At 41.8% G+C, this 16,134-nt stretch overlaps 1 protein-coding gene across 1 annotated transcript in view; it reads right to left on the bottom strand.

The window, feature by feature from the left end:
• The window catches only part of MED14 (mediator complex subunit 14), a 37,041-nt gene extending 21,128 nt beyond the window's left edge, over window positions 1–15,913 (bottom strand). Inside the window, exons 1-9 of the mRNA XM_035315989.1 lie at window positions 15,600–15,913; window positions 13,792–13,818; window positions 7,685–7,790; window positions 6,834–7,007; window positions 5,953–6,082; window positions 3,772–3,900; window positions 3,285–3,392; window positions 2,278–2,410; window positions 1,592–1,742 (exon numbers count right to left, since the gene is read on the bottom strand). Of these exons, the coding sequence (XP_035171880.1) occupies window positions 1,592–1,742; window positions 2,278–2,410; window positions 3,285–3,392; window positions 3,772–3,900; window positions 5,953–6,082; window positions 6,834–7,007; window positions 7,685–7,790; window positions 13,792–13,818; window positions 15,600–15,781 (1,140 nt within the window). The 5' untranslated portion in view covers window positions 15,782–15,913. The remainder of the gene's footprint in view (window positions 1–1,591; window positions 1,743–2,277; window positions 2,411–3,284; window positions 3,393–3,771; window positions 3,901–5,952; window positions 6,083–6,833; window positions 7,008–7,684; window positions 7,791–13,791; window positions 13,819–15,599) is intronic.
• Between the last annotated feature and the right edge of the window lie 221 nt (window positions 15,914–16,134).

The raw sequence follows: 16,134 nt of genomic DNA, 5'->3' as shown, positions 1-16,134 counted from the left end.
TCCCCAGCTTTCCTGTAGGCCCCCTTTAGATACTGGAAGGCTGCTATAAGGTCTCCCTGGAGCTTTCTCTTCTCTAGGCTGAACAACCTCAACTCTCAGTCTTGTTTCATAGGAGAGGTGCTCCAGCTCCAGCCCTCTGATCATCTCTGTGGCCCTCCTTCGTGGTGCAAATTCATATGTAAGTATAGCATGAAATATAATATATTAGTTCAATTTCGCTAATAGGGTAACAATAGAGTTAAGTTGCAGTGGCTGACTGTGAATATGAGCTACCCTACTGAATCTAGGAATTATCTACAGGCTCGCTGCACTTCCAGCACTGAAGTTCATGTCACCAGCTTGTATTCACTGTAAATGACTTGTGCAACCTGAATTAAAGCATTTGCATTTATGTCCATTCACATTAGTTTAGTTCTTTACATATTTTGCATAAGCAAAGCCACACCTTACTACAGACCCTTTCTCTAGTCAATATCATACTTTTTTGAAAACTGTTCAAGGTGAATTAAACACAAATTTTATTCTAGCACAGGAGATAAGTGCAGAAGAGGTTTATACCAGCACAGAATTATGAAGAATTTCAGTACCTGCCTTCAGGTATAGCAGAACAACCTTCGCCTAAAAGACTAGCTTTCCAAGACAAGGTCTTAAAATCAAATGTTGATCCACTCACAAGAGTATTTCAGCTCAGCAGCTGCTACCAGTCAAGTCACTGTCTTCACTAACAATTGACTACAGCTTCTACTGCTACAACAAATTTTCTGTACACTGATGTATAATAACCCACTTAGACATATGTTTGTGCCAGCTTTGTGTATTATCTCAAACAAACAGAAATGCAACATGCTATCTACATCATTAAAGCTAAGATCATTATTCAAACAGTAGGGCGGCAGCACATAAACCATAGCCAATAAAATTTCTAAGCTCTGAGCAAGTAGTTAAAGGGAACCAGCTTTAACATCGATAAATCTCAAATTTACAATGACTTCGTTAGTGATAACGTAAAACCAAGCTTTGAATAACTCTCGTAACAAGCAAACCACGTTAACTCTTTTGTACATTTCCAAAACATAACGTAAGATTTTCTAAACTCAATAGCACTGCTGGGGAGCCAGCTCAAGCCACATGGGGAAGCTGAGTTTCAGCGGAAGGTTACGCAGCATCTCCAAGACAGGAAAGGGAAGAACTGGCTCCTTATGAAATATTTCACACAAGGACTAACTGTAACTGAAACTTTGCTGCTGTTCCCTCCCAGCCCCAGAATTTTATCATCAGAGGTGGCATAAAAGGCACTGAATAATAGGTGTAACTTTAAAGAAAGTGAAGACCACTGGTTTGTAACAACAATTTACAGTCACAACACACTGTGACCTAGAGTAACATGAGTGTAAATCTTACTACTACTCAGAATCAAAGCAGAACAAACATATTTCAGCTTAGGGATATGGTTTAGTGGAAGAATTGTTAGCGTTAGGTCAGAGGTTGGACTCGGTGATCTTGGAGGTCTCTTCCAACCTAGACTATTCTGTGATTCTGTGATATTTAAGTTGCTGATTTATAAACCTAGATGACTATGGCAAACTTTTACCTTCATGGCTCTTTCCATCAGTTTGGAATCACAGGCTGGCAGTGGAGGTTCATGAGATATTTGCAAGGGTTTTGAAACATCAGTCTCATCAATCTTAATAGTGACCTTATGAACAGAAGCAGTCCCTGTTTTCCTGCCAAGCACCTGTTGGCTTAAAATAAAGAGAAAAATTAAAACGTGTAATTGGAGTAGCAGGAAGTATGCTTTCCAGTAGCTAATCCTTGATTCTGAGAGTTCTGCATAAAAAATAATATTATGTAAGCTGAACTGAAAAAACATTTTAGTTTAACCTTTTAATGCAGAAACGTTAGTAAACTATACCCACATAAGTCTTAGATGGCTGCAAACTCAGCGTAGGAATCAGAAGAGCCTTTGGACTGTATATTTTTTAAATTTTATCTAGTGTAAGCCAAGCAATAGCTATAGTGAAAGACTGACAAAGAATTGTCCGTTTATTAGCATATTCACATAAATATGAGCTGATTTTATGACTGCATCCACTGTTCTCATGTATACCCCTCACTTCTTTGCAAGTACAGCAACACATCTAGGTACTTAATAACAGGAATCTCAGAGTTCCACATCAAGGAGAAAACACAGTTCTGAGAATTCTGGCCCAGGCTTGGTAAATGAAAAGGTTCCTATTGTTTCATTTATTGTTAACAGACCTTTTTAAATCAACTTACTTCCAAACAGAGAGCGAGAGGCACTTTCCTGCATGATATCGCTCCACTTGCACTAGGTCACCCCAGCGCTCTCGAATCAGCATTAGTGTTTGTGAATGCAACACTTCCAACTGAAGCGCTAAGCAGAAGGAGTCTGAGGAACGGAGTTAAGAAAATAGAACACATCCAAAGAGTCTGTACGCTACATAAACCCATTTCTGTATGTTACCTAAATCTGTTTGTCACAAAAGTCAGACGAGATGCTACCTGAAAACACACTAACAAACTAATCCAGAGATAAACACACATAAACAGAAGCCAAGTTTTTTGTTTGCTTGTTTTTTAACCTCTTACCTAGGACGTGTTGTTAGACAAGAGTGTCACAATAGCTTTGTTTCAGAGATTTCAATTCTGATCATCTTTTTTTTTTAGAAAAGAAGATTACTAATAAAGAAATACAGTTCATCCTACAGTTACCACTAAGCCACTAACCATCTACCACTAACCATCTTCCACGGTCACCTGTAACATGACTGTTTTTGTTTCTGCAGAAACTATTTCACTGAAAATGATTTCATATTGACAAGTAATTTGTCCTTTGCATAGAGAAAGACACTGCACTTCTTTTCTGAACAAGCTATATCCTATTTTATTTTTTGTACAGGTGCAATATAGTCAACACACCACCATACTACAGAACGACAGTTCTACAGGAAGAATTGTCAGCTCACATACCTTTAATGCAGCACTGTATTCCACCTCCAGAATTGGCACATGCAAACAGCTGCTGCTTCACTGACTTACTGTACAGCCGGATGTTTCAAGCACCTCAACTTGGTTAAGTGTGTAAAATATTTTTTTATTCAAAGGCAAGTGAGAATAACCGTCTCCAAGGCCATCACTTTTTACTCTACTTCCAGACATTTCCCCTTAGCTTTATAGGGCATCCATCTTTCTTGACTTCCAGCTACTAGAAAGGGTAAGACTACATTACACAACTTATTCAGAATCAGCTTTCAGAAGGATACGCAGACAGCTGTACATGTCCTGAAGTGGCTTTTCATCAGCAAACAGCCGTGACTGGACCAACTGATGGATGAAGTTGATTTGCATGCTGTGAACCAAGGCTCGACCATCTTTCATGAGTTAAAAACAATTCATGAGACATCAGGAAGGCAGGTATTTAAAATAATTAGATTATAAAAAATTAATAAAATATAAAAAGAGAGACAACTGTACAAAGCAATTGCCACGCTTGACTTTCTAACAAAGTAACACAATCCTTGGTTTACTCTGGAAATTTTACTCAGCCTACTGTAATGTCACAGACTACTACTGGTAAGGTATCAAAAGCATGTAGTGTATGGTGAAAAACAGACATCTATTTGCAGTTTCATTATCTCAAGTTGTGATATGCAGGACAGTGTATAAACAAGACTTGCTGTACCAGAGATAAACATCACATTAAAATTAAAGTGCAATTTTATTTATTTATTTTTTAATTATTATAATTACCGCCAGTTTCCTTGTCTTCAACCAAAATTTCCAGTTTGAGAAGGCGCCAGGGGATGTCAGGGTCATCACCCATCACAGTCAAGGTGGCCTCAAACTCCCCTTCAACTCGGAATTTCACACGGCCATTGGCTAATGAAGAAAAAATGTGTTTTATTTTCCTCAGTCTTACAAGATGCCTTTTACACGGGCAGACTGCGGTAGGAGTGAAGGGGTAATGGCTTTAAACTAAAAGAGGGGAAATTGAGATTAAATGTTAAGGAGAAAATTCTTTACTCAAAGGGTGGTGAGGCCCTGGCACAGGCTGCCCAGAGAAGCTGTGGATGCCCCATCCCTGGAGGTGTTCAAGGCCAGGCTGGATGGGGTCTTGGGCAACCTGGTCTGGTGGGAGGTGTCCCTGCCCATGGCAGGGGGGTGGAACTGGATGTTCTTTAAGATCCCTTCCAACCCAAGCTATTCTGTGATAGTATCAGTGTAGTAACTCCTGGCACTCACATGGATTACTTCCCTGTAATCTTTGCTCTGCTGCGTATGTTTCTGTTCCACTCTGAAGACGTGACAGTTGCTTATGTAACAGGACCAGCACCAATGAGCAGCATCGACAGAAGTCCCCAACTGTCTTGCTAAATTATCCTGACTGAAGTACTGCTGTGCATTTGTGCTACTTTTTACACAGAGTAACACTGAGTTGACTGCTAACATGTCAAGCTACATAAACAAAATGTCTACCTTAATTTTCCAATTCTTTGCTATCTCAATAACTAATACCTGAAGCAATATCCAGAAGAGGTTCACAAACAAAAAGCCCAGGCTAGCACTGGAAACATATCACTGCAAACCAGTTACTTAACATTAAAATATTTTAACTTCATTTTCATGTAAGGAAGATACACTTCTGCATAATTTATATATATACACACAAGCAAAGATTATGTACACTATTCATGCAGTCGACAGGTACGTCCTTACACTTTCGTAAACACTGCTACCAGATTCAAGAGCTGAGAACAAAGACGGCCAAAATTAGGTAAGGTCATAAGGGGAATGAGTAGCAAAGCAGACAATTTGGTGCAAGTCATTAATATAAACTGTAGGGCAGTCTTCTTTTCAATCACCTAACAAAATATGTCATACATACACCTTTACAATTCTTGAAATTTAGAAAAATTCCTACTGAAATTTTAACCATTTAAACTCAAAGTTGCACATTCTGAAGCATACCAGACATGCTCTTAAAACAAAGTAAATCCAAAACAAACTACTAATCATTGAAATGTTAACTAAACATTCAGAAGACTCAGATGTATATCCATTTACACTACGGTTAGACAAAAAAAAAGGCTTTAATATTGGTATTGCAAGTGTTTACAGAGGAATCAGTGAAAACTATTACTGTGATTTTTCAGAAACAGCTTCAGTCTAGACCTGTGGGGTATGATTTATACGTAGCTAATTTTGTCTTAGTAAAAAGTATGGACTAAGTCCATTCCAGACCTATTTTCTGTCTGTGATTCTGTAATAATCTAGTTTATAGCCACCCTGCCTGAAAAAAAAAAAAAAAGGATAAAAAACATGTCTATCATCATGTCTATCACTACTTAGGCTAAATGAAAACAGAGATCTCAAAACAGATCTCTACAATTAAGAGATCTGGAGCTGCAATGAGCCACAGACCAAAATGTGTGCAGAAATATGAACAGATTTCATGCGTGAAGATGAATATTGAAATAGACTAAAAAAAGCAACATTTGAGTAACTTGGTTAAGCTAAAATTCCAAGTTTCTACAGGAAACACCTAACAGTTTAATTATATTGCATTTTTAAAGTAACTTAAGGTAAAGCAGTTACATTGTTAGGTTTAACATGGACCAGGAAATGAGCATTGTCTTAGAAGAAGGGAAGAACCTTTCATAATACATTTGTTGAAAGAGCAAGGCAGTGTCTACAACCTTTTGCTACCAGCTGCAAAAGATTTCTTTTTGAAAGTAAATATTTCAAAAGGGGAAAAGACATGATTTGATGGTATGCAGACAGAATCCCAGCTTTATAGATCAAACATGCTTAATGATTGCCTAATGATCTCACTTCAGTATTTAGCTTTTTTTTTTTTTTTAAGCACTTAAGCAACAACTTAAAATCAGTTGGAAATAAACTGTTCTTCAAGAAGTTAATTCCAGTTCTTACCAACTGTAAGATTTGCCAGCTGGGGAGGGAGATCTGTAGTCACTAGTCGATGTCGAAGAATCTGGTTTAGCTGATGAAGGGTGGTTTGCTTTTCACTCTTTGTAATTGGGTCAGGAGGGATAATTTTATCCTGTTAAAATAAACACAAAAAAAATCTAAACATCTCAAACACATTTAATACGTTACCAGAAGCAATGATGGAAACTTATCAGACCAGAAGTCTGAAAATATGAATACTACAAGCCACTATAGCTGAGGAAAGGTGTTCCCCCCTGACCCCCACCCCGTAATTTACACTTCACCTGAGACTGATCTTGGAATAAAACTGATCAACTTGGATCAGTCAAAACAATTCTGGGCCTTACAACAGGCTAAACTCATTTTTAAATACTAACACTTGAAAGCCATTCCTTATCTGTAGCTATAGGTCTAAGTCACAGATACTGCTGTTTATATTTCTTCACAAATCTTATTTTGCATTTCATCAGTAAGAAGAGGCAGCAGCATTAAAGAGATCAGTGAGTAGTTCAGTACATTTCCAAATACAATATGCTATAGCCAAAACAGAATATCAGATGCCACTATTTTTTACACCACATTTTTCTCGGATGGTGTCTTAGCATTTACAAATAGATAAAGAATGAAAAGAAAAGTTGCTGTTATACTCACCCTGTAGCAGAGCTAGTTTAAACTGAAATAATGTTTTACTGGGAAAGGAAAACTTTTTCAAATAGGAAGTGCTCTGTCAGAAACTGACACTACAGAGACTTGGCATTATGCCTACACTTCCATTTGCACATTCCAGAAAACTAGATTCATTAGCATGCATTAGCATGGATAGGGATCCCTCTCACCCCAAAACATATTGTAGCGTTATTTACCCTAATGCAGGTAGGCAGGCGTGGGTATGATCCAGTTGTCAGAACATCAATTGCATATGGGATAGCAAAACTAGGTAGACGAGCGTGAACCAAAGCATCTCTAGCTAGAGATGCCAGACGATCAGCAGTGTCCACAAACAGAATGGCTTGCTGATCTAAAAAACTTGATATCATCTGTAAAAGAAAAGGGGAAGGAAAAAGAATGACAAAAAACTCACAAGTCAATGGCTCTTTACATTCAGCTCATTTGACCACATAGGACTGAGATGATTCTATCCCTATCCCTTACTTCCTTTCCATTCAAGTAATCACATCTGTAAAACAAAGAATGAATGCTCTGGCCATTTCTTACATTCAGATGCTGAGGACACTTTAAATCTGCATGCCATTTCTGATGCTGCAGAGGATCTGTGAAGTCTCACAGCTCTTTATCTGATGATTGCTACCGGAATGCTACCAAACTTGTTTGTCATCACTCCAGGCTTGGTGTTTGGTTTGCAACATTCAGGGCTTTACTCATATTTAACCAATAACAGGATAAAAATGATAAGAACTAACACGCTGAGATCGCCATCTTCCCCATCCTCTCACCTAACCCTCGAGCACTCTTGAAACCCTGTGTAGACATGCCTTTCGTTTGCTGCCACTGAGTTTTTGGGAACATGAACTGTTAAGAGACAATATTATATGTTTTTTCAATAGGAAGAAACTGGTTATCACTTAGTATTCATTTGCCTGTGGAATACAGGTTTGGGTTTGTTTTAAACTTCCATAGCAAGGCAAAGTTAGGGTGTACCAAAATCCCACAGAACTAAAAGATTATTCCATACCAAACTCTGTTACTAACTTACCGCACATTTTTCCACCTTTCCAGCGTTATTAGCCCATTTGACTAAGGCTAACAGACGAACAAACAGTTGACGAGTGCGGCTTGCAAACTGTACTATTTCTATTTTTCTGCAAAAACAAGAAACAAACAGACATTAAACCAGCACTCAGGCAAATAGCAAAGCTGCGTTTCAACTCAGTACCAGTAATAAATAAATAAATTGGCAATGATAACTTCTAATTGTGTTTACATAGGCATCACTAATAGATTGCATGTTTGAACAGCGTATGTGCTTAAAACAGTGAGATTCTAACCAAACAAGACTGGCTGGGGAAACAAAAAAGCATACTCATGAATTAATTACTAATTTTAAGAGGAACAATTCCCTAGTTAACTCAACTGCATTATCTGTATACCTTTTATGATTAAGTTTAAAGTAACAAGAGGAAGCAGACAAGAAGAACATTCCTCACCACAACAGATATTAGCCTCTAACAAACAGAACTTGTATCTCTCCTTCTGATCCTAACCTGTAACATCCATACTCATAACACAGATAGAGTCTGTTTCTGCTAAGCGTTGGTGTAACGAGGTAAACCCTTCTGTGTAATACATAAAGCACAATCTGATTGTAGCAGGTGACTGTTTAGGCCAGAAGTGCCACTAATACCATCTAGTTCAGGCTCTTGCATTACACATTATAAGCCTCATCCAAAAACTTGGGCATTAAGTCAATAACTTCTCTTCATTCCAGAGCATGTATTTTAGAATGCCATCCAGCCTGATATTAAATTTTCATGCGATACACAAGCTGCTGTGTAAGTATTGCACAGTAACTACAGTAAACAAAGCAAGATGTTAAAAAATTTTTAAAGGTTAACAAAAACGTAGTGGTATTTGGAAGAGGACTACAGTGAGACTTTAGAATGTCAGAAATCTCCCCCCAAAAATTAACCAGAGAAGTTGCTAAAATCTAGAAGTAGTTATGTCAACCAAGCACCTGTGGTGAAAAAGGCATGACAGCAAGAAAAATTCAAACTGTAGTTCCGTGGCTGGAAATCAAAGGGTATCCAGAAAAAAAAAAAAAAAAAAAAGGAACAGAAAAAAGCACTGCAATTTAATAACAATAAATATTTTTTAAAAGTAGTGTTCCAGTATCTGCTTCATTAATACCACTATACAAAATTACAGAAGGCTTGTTACTTCTATTTGAGATAATCCTACTTCCATAATCATGGCTATCACCCATAGATCACAATTGCACTGGGAATTCACATCCCTCTACGCCTCTACCAAGAACCCAAAGAGTTTCTCCAATTTTTCTGTGTTCTTTCATTCTTCATTACAGATATGAAGAACCTTATGTTGGGCTGCACCAAAAAAAAAAATGGTTCAAGGAAGATGAAACTTCAGGAAAGAGTACATCTACAAGTCCTATAAATACAACGCAGAGCACTTTAAAAAGCTTTTTAATGACCATGTTTAAGAAACTCTTCAAAATAATTCATGTTTAATATAAACAAAAATCACAAATGCTTTGTTTCTGACAAAGCCTGTTCCAAGGAGCAGAAAGCCAAGCAGGTTTGGCAGAGGCCAGCTTGATTGAACAGGGAACCCTTGACCGAACTTAATGCAAGTAGGAAGCACAAAGGTGGGAGAGCAATACACAAGAACTGTTCAAGCATACAAGTGTAGGAAAATCAGAACTCAGAAGCAAAATTAGCAACAGATGAAAGTCAACTAGAAGGACTTCTATAGGCACATCAGCAGGAAAAGACTAAAGAAACAAAAATCCAGTGCTCTGTGGAGCAAGATACAATTGGCATGGAAAAAGCCATGATACTGAGTACATTCTTTGCCTTGGTCTTCACTGCTAAGTTCTGATCTCAGATGTTTCACATCTTTCATCCTAGTGGCATAGTACAGGGGAGTGAAGCATTAGCTACAGTAGAAGAATACCAAGTTAAGGACCACTTAAGCAAGCCTGAAATACTAAAGTCCCTTGGAGCAGATGGGATGCTTCCAAGAGTGCTGAGGGAACTGACCCGTTCCACTGTAAAGTAGCTCTGTAATTTTCAAAAGGTCACAGTGATGAGGTCTTAATGACTGGAAAAAGGCAAATAACATGCCAGCCTTCAAGAATAAAGATTCAGGGACCCATGTGCCAGTCAGCCTAAGCTCAGTTAATAAGAAATATTAAGCAGAAAATCTTTCCAGAAGCTCTTGTAAGCAACAATCACGAAAGCGGTTTGGGAACCGTCAGTGCAGATCTTCCAAGGACAAATCATCCCTGGACACCACAATTGCCTTTCACAGGACAGCCAGCCCCATGATCAAGGGGAGAACAAAAGATGTATTTACACTGACTTTCCCACAGCTTTTGACAAGATCGCCAATAGTATCCTTGAAACTAAGTTGGTGACATCTGAATATATGAGTGCCAGACATGAAAAGCTGGCTGACTGCCAGTTGGACTTTCATAACAGTGGTTACGACTCATGTTCTTTAAGGGTCTGCACTAGGGCCAATACCATTTAACACTTCCATCAACCTGTACAATGTGAAGGAAACCACCTTTTGAAAACTTGCAGGTCATGTCAAACTGGACTGAGCAAACAAAGGGACCTCAGCTGGACAGAGAAACTGGTCGACGTGAATTTGGACTGGGTTCACTTGGCAAGGGTTTGGTAGCAAGGGGGTTGCAGGGGCAGCCTCTGTAAGCATAGCCCAGCATAGCCTCACATCAGATCATAGCCAGCTCCAGCTGGCTCCAAAAGGGACCAGCCGCTGGCCAGAACCCAGACAGGGAGCAACGCTAGGTGGGCCTCTGGGATAGCAGAGTTAAGGAAGGGAAACAACACCATGCAACAGCAGCTGGGAGAGAGGGGTGAGAACATGTGAGGGAACCAGCCCTGCAGCCCCCCAGGTGAGTGCAGCAGGAGGGCAGGAGGTGCTCCAGGCAGGCAGCAGCAGTTCCCCTGCGGGCTGTGGAGAGGCCCCTGGTGGAGCAGGCTGTCCCCCTGCAGCCCATGGGTCCCACACGGAGCAGATCTCCACGCTGCAGCCCGTGGAGGAGCCCACGGGGAGCAGGTGGATGTGGCCTGGAGGAGGCTGCGGCCCATGGAGAGCCCCCGCAGGAGCAGGCCCCGGGCCGGAGCTGCAGCCCCTGGAGAGGAGCCCACGCAGGAGCAGGGGGTCTGGGGGGAGCTGCCGCCCACCCGTGGGGGACCCGTGCTGGAGCAGTTTGCTCCTGGGGGATGGACCCCGTGGTACGGAGCCATGTGGGAGCAGTGCTTGAAGAGCTGCTGCCTGTGGGCAGCCCCCGCAGGCTCAGCTGGGGAAGGACGGCATCCCGTGGGAGGGACCCCACGGGGAGCAGGGGCAGGGAGGGACCGTGAGGGAGCGGCAGAGAGGAAGCATCAGGGACTGACCACAGCCCCCATTGCCCGTTCCCCTGTGCTGCTCAGGGGGAGGATGTAGGGAAGGGGTCTTTATTTTGCTTTCAGTTTTTCACTGCCCTCGTCTGTTAGTGATAGCCAATAAATTACATTCATCTCCCTGTCTTGAGTCTGTTTTGCTTGTGAAAATACTTGGTGAGCGATCTCCCCCTCCTTTTCTCAACCCTTGAGCCCTTTCCATTGTATTTTCTCCCCTTTTTCATTTAAGGAGCGGGAGTGAGAGCACAACTATGGTGGAAGTCAGCTGCACAGAAGGGTAAAACCACCACAGAACCTCATGAGGCAAAGAAAACCTGCAACGTCCTGTACGTGTAACCAAATAACCTCGTGTAACAGCAGAGGCTGGTGATGATGCAGCAGCTGGGCAGAGATGCATAAATGGACCTGAAGGTCCTGGCAGACAGGTGAACAGGCATCAGCAATGTGCGCTTGCAACAACAGCAGGCTGTATTACCATAAGCCCAGCCTAGCTCAAGGAAAGTGATTTTTTGCCTTGAGTCAGCAATTCTCAGACTGCATTTGAAGCACTACGCCCAGTTTTCACTCCCTAGCCTAGAAGGATTATCACCATATCACCACACAGAAGTAAGTTAGGGGCTAGAAGACATGAGATACAAAGAGCAGCTGAGGAAACTGTGTTTGCCTTTGCTTAAGAGAAGGTTACGGTGAGATACTCCTGCTGTCCTCAAATATCTAAAGGGGTGTTATGGCAAAGATGGACACAGACTCTTCTCAGAAGTGCAAAAGGATAAGGAAAGACAGCCACAAAGTACAACATGGAAACACTCGTTATATATTAGGAAAAAACACACCAAAACCACAATAAGTTAGTGAAAGACTGAAGCAGGTTGTCCAGAAAGATTGCAGGAATTCTACCCTTGAAGATACTTAAAACTGAACTGGACACAACCCTGAGCAAAATGAACCAACTTTGAAACTGTCTTTTACTTCAGGCAGAGGTTTGGGCCAGGTATCTCCGAAGCACCTTGCAAACCAAAGTTATGTATGCCTATGACATGAGTGAAAAAGCAGCCATTTTGTCATTATTAAGGAATGAAAAATAAGTGTTTCACAAAAAATAGGCAATTGTGCTGCTGTTGAAGTTATAAATAACCCATTTTTACAACAGTTCTGAACTTGGTTCTCTTTAAAATCTTCTCATGTAGGTGATATCCTTTCCCACAAATTTGAGAAAGTAACAGACAGGTTCACTAACTACTGCAAAAAAAAAAAGAGGGAAAAAATTAGGTTTTAGGAAAACTGTGTTTATATAGTTGTTAGAAGAATAACAACAGGAATTGTTTGTTGAGAAACACAGGCATAAAGGTTCTACCTTCAGTTTCCCAACAAAAGGAGACAGGGCCTTGCAAAGACATTGTAAACCGCTTCCAGTTAAGAATCAGGCATTACTGTATTTAGAAAAACAATTTCATGTACATTATACTATCAGAGGATAAAGGAAAAGAAGATAAAGAATACTGAGCAAAACAGTTGCCATTGCCAAGAAGAAAGTCCCTGGATTTTCCCTAGAATTCAGCATTATTTTACACCACATTGTGGTTTTTAAACCAATTGCTTTCTTGACACAAAAAGATTAAGAGTGATTTATTCCTGTCAGTGATGATTATGCTAATGTTACTTCAAGCCTGTGTGCAGCAGGAAAGCCCCCACACGAGTAAGAGGGAGCTCTGGACCCAAGCTGAATGCCGTAGCTTCAGTAAATATAGTGAAATTTTCCAATACAAATAGATTGTTTTTCTTTATAAAATACTGTGCATAGGAACAGAGAAATGAGGTGCAAGGAATCATTCCAGGTTACAATTTCCAGAAAATGGGATCAATTTCACATGTTATGAGAGTTTTGGAAAATTTGAGGTAATTGAATTAATGATCATCCTGTTACACAGAACTCTTTATTGGCATTCCTAGGAATATCATCGCTGTTTTAAGTCTCCAAAGAAAATTAGGTCAATAAGAGTGTTAATACAAATAATAAAGGAAATTAAGTTTATTCAAAATAATAAATAAATCTCATAAAATTTATTCAAAGGGACAAAAATCAAGCTCTTTAATCTTTGGGGGAGGGGATGGTGGAAATGTAAAAACATAAAGCCTGTTCTGCTCTCTTACACTTGCTTTCTAATAATCTTAATAATGCAAAACCACACACAGCAGGTAAAGAACATGGCTCTCTTAAATGGTATCTTATGTTAAGAAAGACAGGTAGCACAGAAAAGGGCAGAGAAGTTTTTACCTTGTTTCCATTGTTGAACTGCTACTTCTGATCAAAATGTTTCTGTATCACACTAACTAGAATCTATTTAGGTTCTCCAGCTCCCTTTCACATTTTACTGTCACTTCACTGCCATTAAGAGAAAAACACCCTTAACAGATTTTACCTATTATAACAACAACAGCATGTTACTGAACTGCGTAACAAGAGCCCAAAACCCACCCTCCACCCCCCCAAAAAATAAAGAGTTAGCATTGTCATTGATGCTGAGGAAAATCTTGAAGCTATGTAGCGACATCAAGACAATCAAGGCTTATTTTGTTGCATAAAATCTAAAGTTAGGAGAAAAACATCCTACTGAATCAGTTCTAAACCTTAACATCCTAAACAAAGCTGTATATTTTAACAGGCATTTCAGACAGTCTTATCATAACTCACCTTTCCATATCAGTCTTCCTTGGTAATCTGTATTAAAGAAGAAAAAAAAACATTACCTATTGTTCCATTACATTTCATACCACCATAAAGGCAATTTAGTTCGTAATCTTCAACTAAGCACGTGAAAAACTTACACATACCTACAGAGAGCATTTTAAAGTTTCTACGATTGTCAATGTTTCCTAAATACAATGTAATAGCATGTTTGATATCTCTAGAAAACGGTCTAGTTTAGGCAGTAGAGGGTGGGGAGCGGGGAGAATCAGGTGTGTAGCAGCAGTGCTGGTACCTGCTGGTATCCTGTACTGGTTAAGCTGGAACTGGCCAAGTGAACTGAAAAGCTTGAAGAACATTAAAATCTGGAGACTTCGGCTACACCAGGAGAGCCATATGTACAGTACCACTACCTGCACTTCACAATTTATGATTCTCAGTCAGCATCTGTGACAAGTGTTAATTCATAGTAGCGATCCTAGGTCGTCTACAGCAGGCGTTAAATTCGGCTGTTTACTGACTTGCCTGAAGTGAGTTTCTCTTTCATCAGACTAAAAGGGAAGAAATGCCCTGCTGCAGAGCTTTATCAGCTACCTGTGTGACAGACACTGCTGCAGAGAAGACAGTATTCTCATAAACCATTAAGGTCTAGACGTGTTACATGCACCTTGTTTCAGGTAGTTTTCATTCCAGGACTAAGCTGATGCTGGTAAAGGAGCAAGAACTCATTTTGTTGGAAGGAAAAATATTTTCCAGACCAGCTTTTTATTAGCCAAATCCACACTTCAGAGGGAAATACAATAGAAAACTCTAGCTTGCTGCACTTTTGGAGGAGATGTCATGTAGCTTATAAACCACCTGGTGAATCAAAGTGCCCAAAGCATTCTCCATGTGTTCTTCACACTATCTAATTTACTTTGTATCTAATTACACTCTCAAGTCAAAAGAACCAGTTCCTCACCATCAAACAAGCACAGAAGACATCAAAGGCACACGCTCCTACAACAACGTGTACATAACCAATTGCTGCCTACAGATACCATAAGCATGCAGGAAAGATACTAACATTTGGAAGCTATTCCAAAGCAAGCTAAAATTCCCTTTCCTTTCTGCAGTTTGAACGCTCTTAACCCCAAGTAAGCAACTCTGTTCGCACACTTGCCAGCTATGATGTTTTACAGGAACTATACATGCTTTTTGTCTTCCTTTTGCCCTGTATGTTACTTCTTCCAATATACACAAACCTCACAAGCATCTCTAAGGTTAAGCAAACTAAAAGTGAATGAGGCTCACTCACTGTCAGAACGCTTTCAGGAGTTTTTCTTGGCCCTAAAACATTCCTTTGTTGTGCCACTTCAAACACAACTGTGTTAGCACAACAGACTGTGAAGCAAACATAAATATTTTCTTTTCCTCCTAAATAACCAAGTGGCGTTTCAAGGAGCGCTTCAGTAACTCCAAGAGCTGTGGCACCTGAAAATGCCTTAGTTGATGCCTTAGCTTCATGCATTTTGTGTATTTTGACATCAGTAGCAACACCACGGCGGGGCTTTCTGGCAGTCCCACGGGGTCAATGTCGAGCATCAAGCCCACAGCGTGGATTAGGACGCTCTGCACTCCCCACGGTCCTTGCCCCCCTTTATGCCACGGTGCTCACCAGCTTCCACCGGACCCCTGCAGACCACCCGGTGCGAGGCACAGCTTCACGAACCGAGCACCTCCGGGGGCGGCAGAGGGGCCAGGAGCCCCGGAGCCCCCCGGGGCCGGGACACAACGCGTCGGGGAGGGAGAGGGGAGGGCTGGGGGGCACTCACAGGTCTGCCAGCACGGTGAGCTCGGCGTAGGTGCGGTGCAGGAGGAAATCGATGAGGGTGCTGAGCCGGTAGCCGGGGCTGGCGGCGGCTGTCACGGCGCCGGGGGCCGGCGGGGCCGGTGCTGAGGCGGGGCCCCCGCCGGCCGGCACCAGCTGGTTGCTCTCCAGCTGCACCGGCGCCATGGCGGCGACGGCGGCTACGCCTCGAGCCCGGGCAGGAGCGAGCTCGGCAGCCCGGGGGCCGAGGAACCGGGCCCGGTCGGGGGGCGGCGGGGAGCGGAGCGGGGCGGGCGGCGCTCACAGCCCGCCGGGCGCAGGGGCCGCCGCCATCTTGGCGGCACGGAACCGGAAGCGAGGGGCCGCGGCGGACAGGAAATAGAACTGCTCCGGCACGGCTGGGGGCGGTGGGGGCGCTCCGGCTATAGGGGAGCCTCCGCGAGGAGGCGGGGCCTCGCGGAGGGGGGCGGGGCCTAGCAGAGAAGGCGGGACCTAGCGAAGGGGCGGGGCTTCACGAAAGGGGCGGGGCTTCTCGGAGG

This window comes from Oxyura jamaicensis, chromosome 1, assembly GCF_011077185.1.
Source record: "Oxyura jamaicensis isolate SHBP4307 breed ruddy duck chromosome 1, BPBGC_Ojam_1.0, whole genome shotgun sequence".
Classification (NCBI taxonomy): Eukaryota; Metazoa; Chordata; class Aves; order Anseriformes; family Anatidae; genus Oxyura; species Oxyura jamaicensis.
This window is presented reverse-complemented; position numbering and strand designations above follow the sequence as displayed.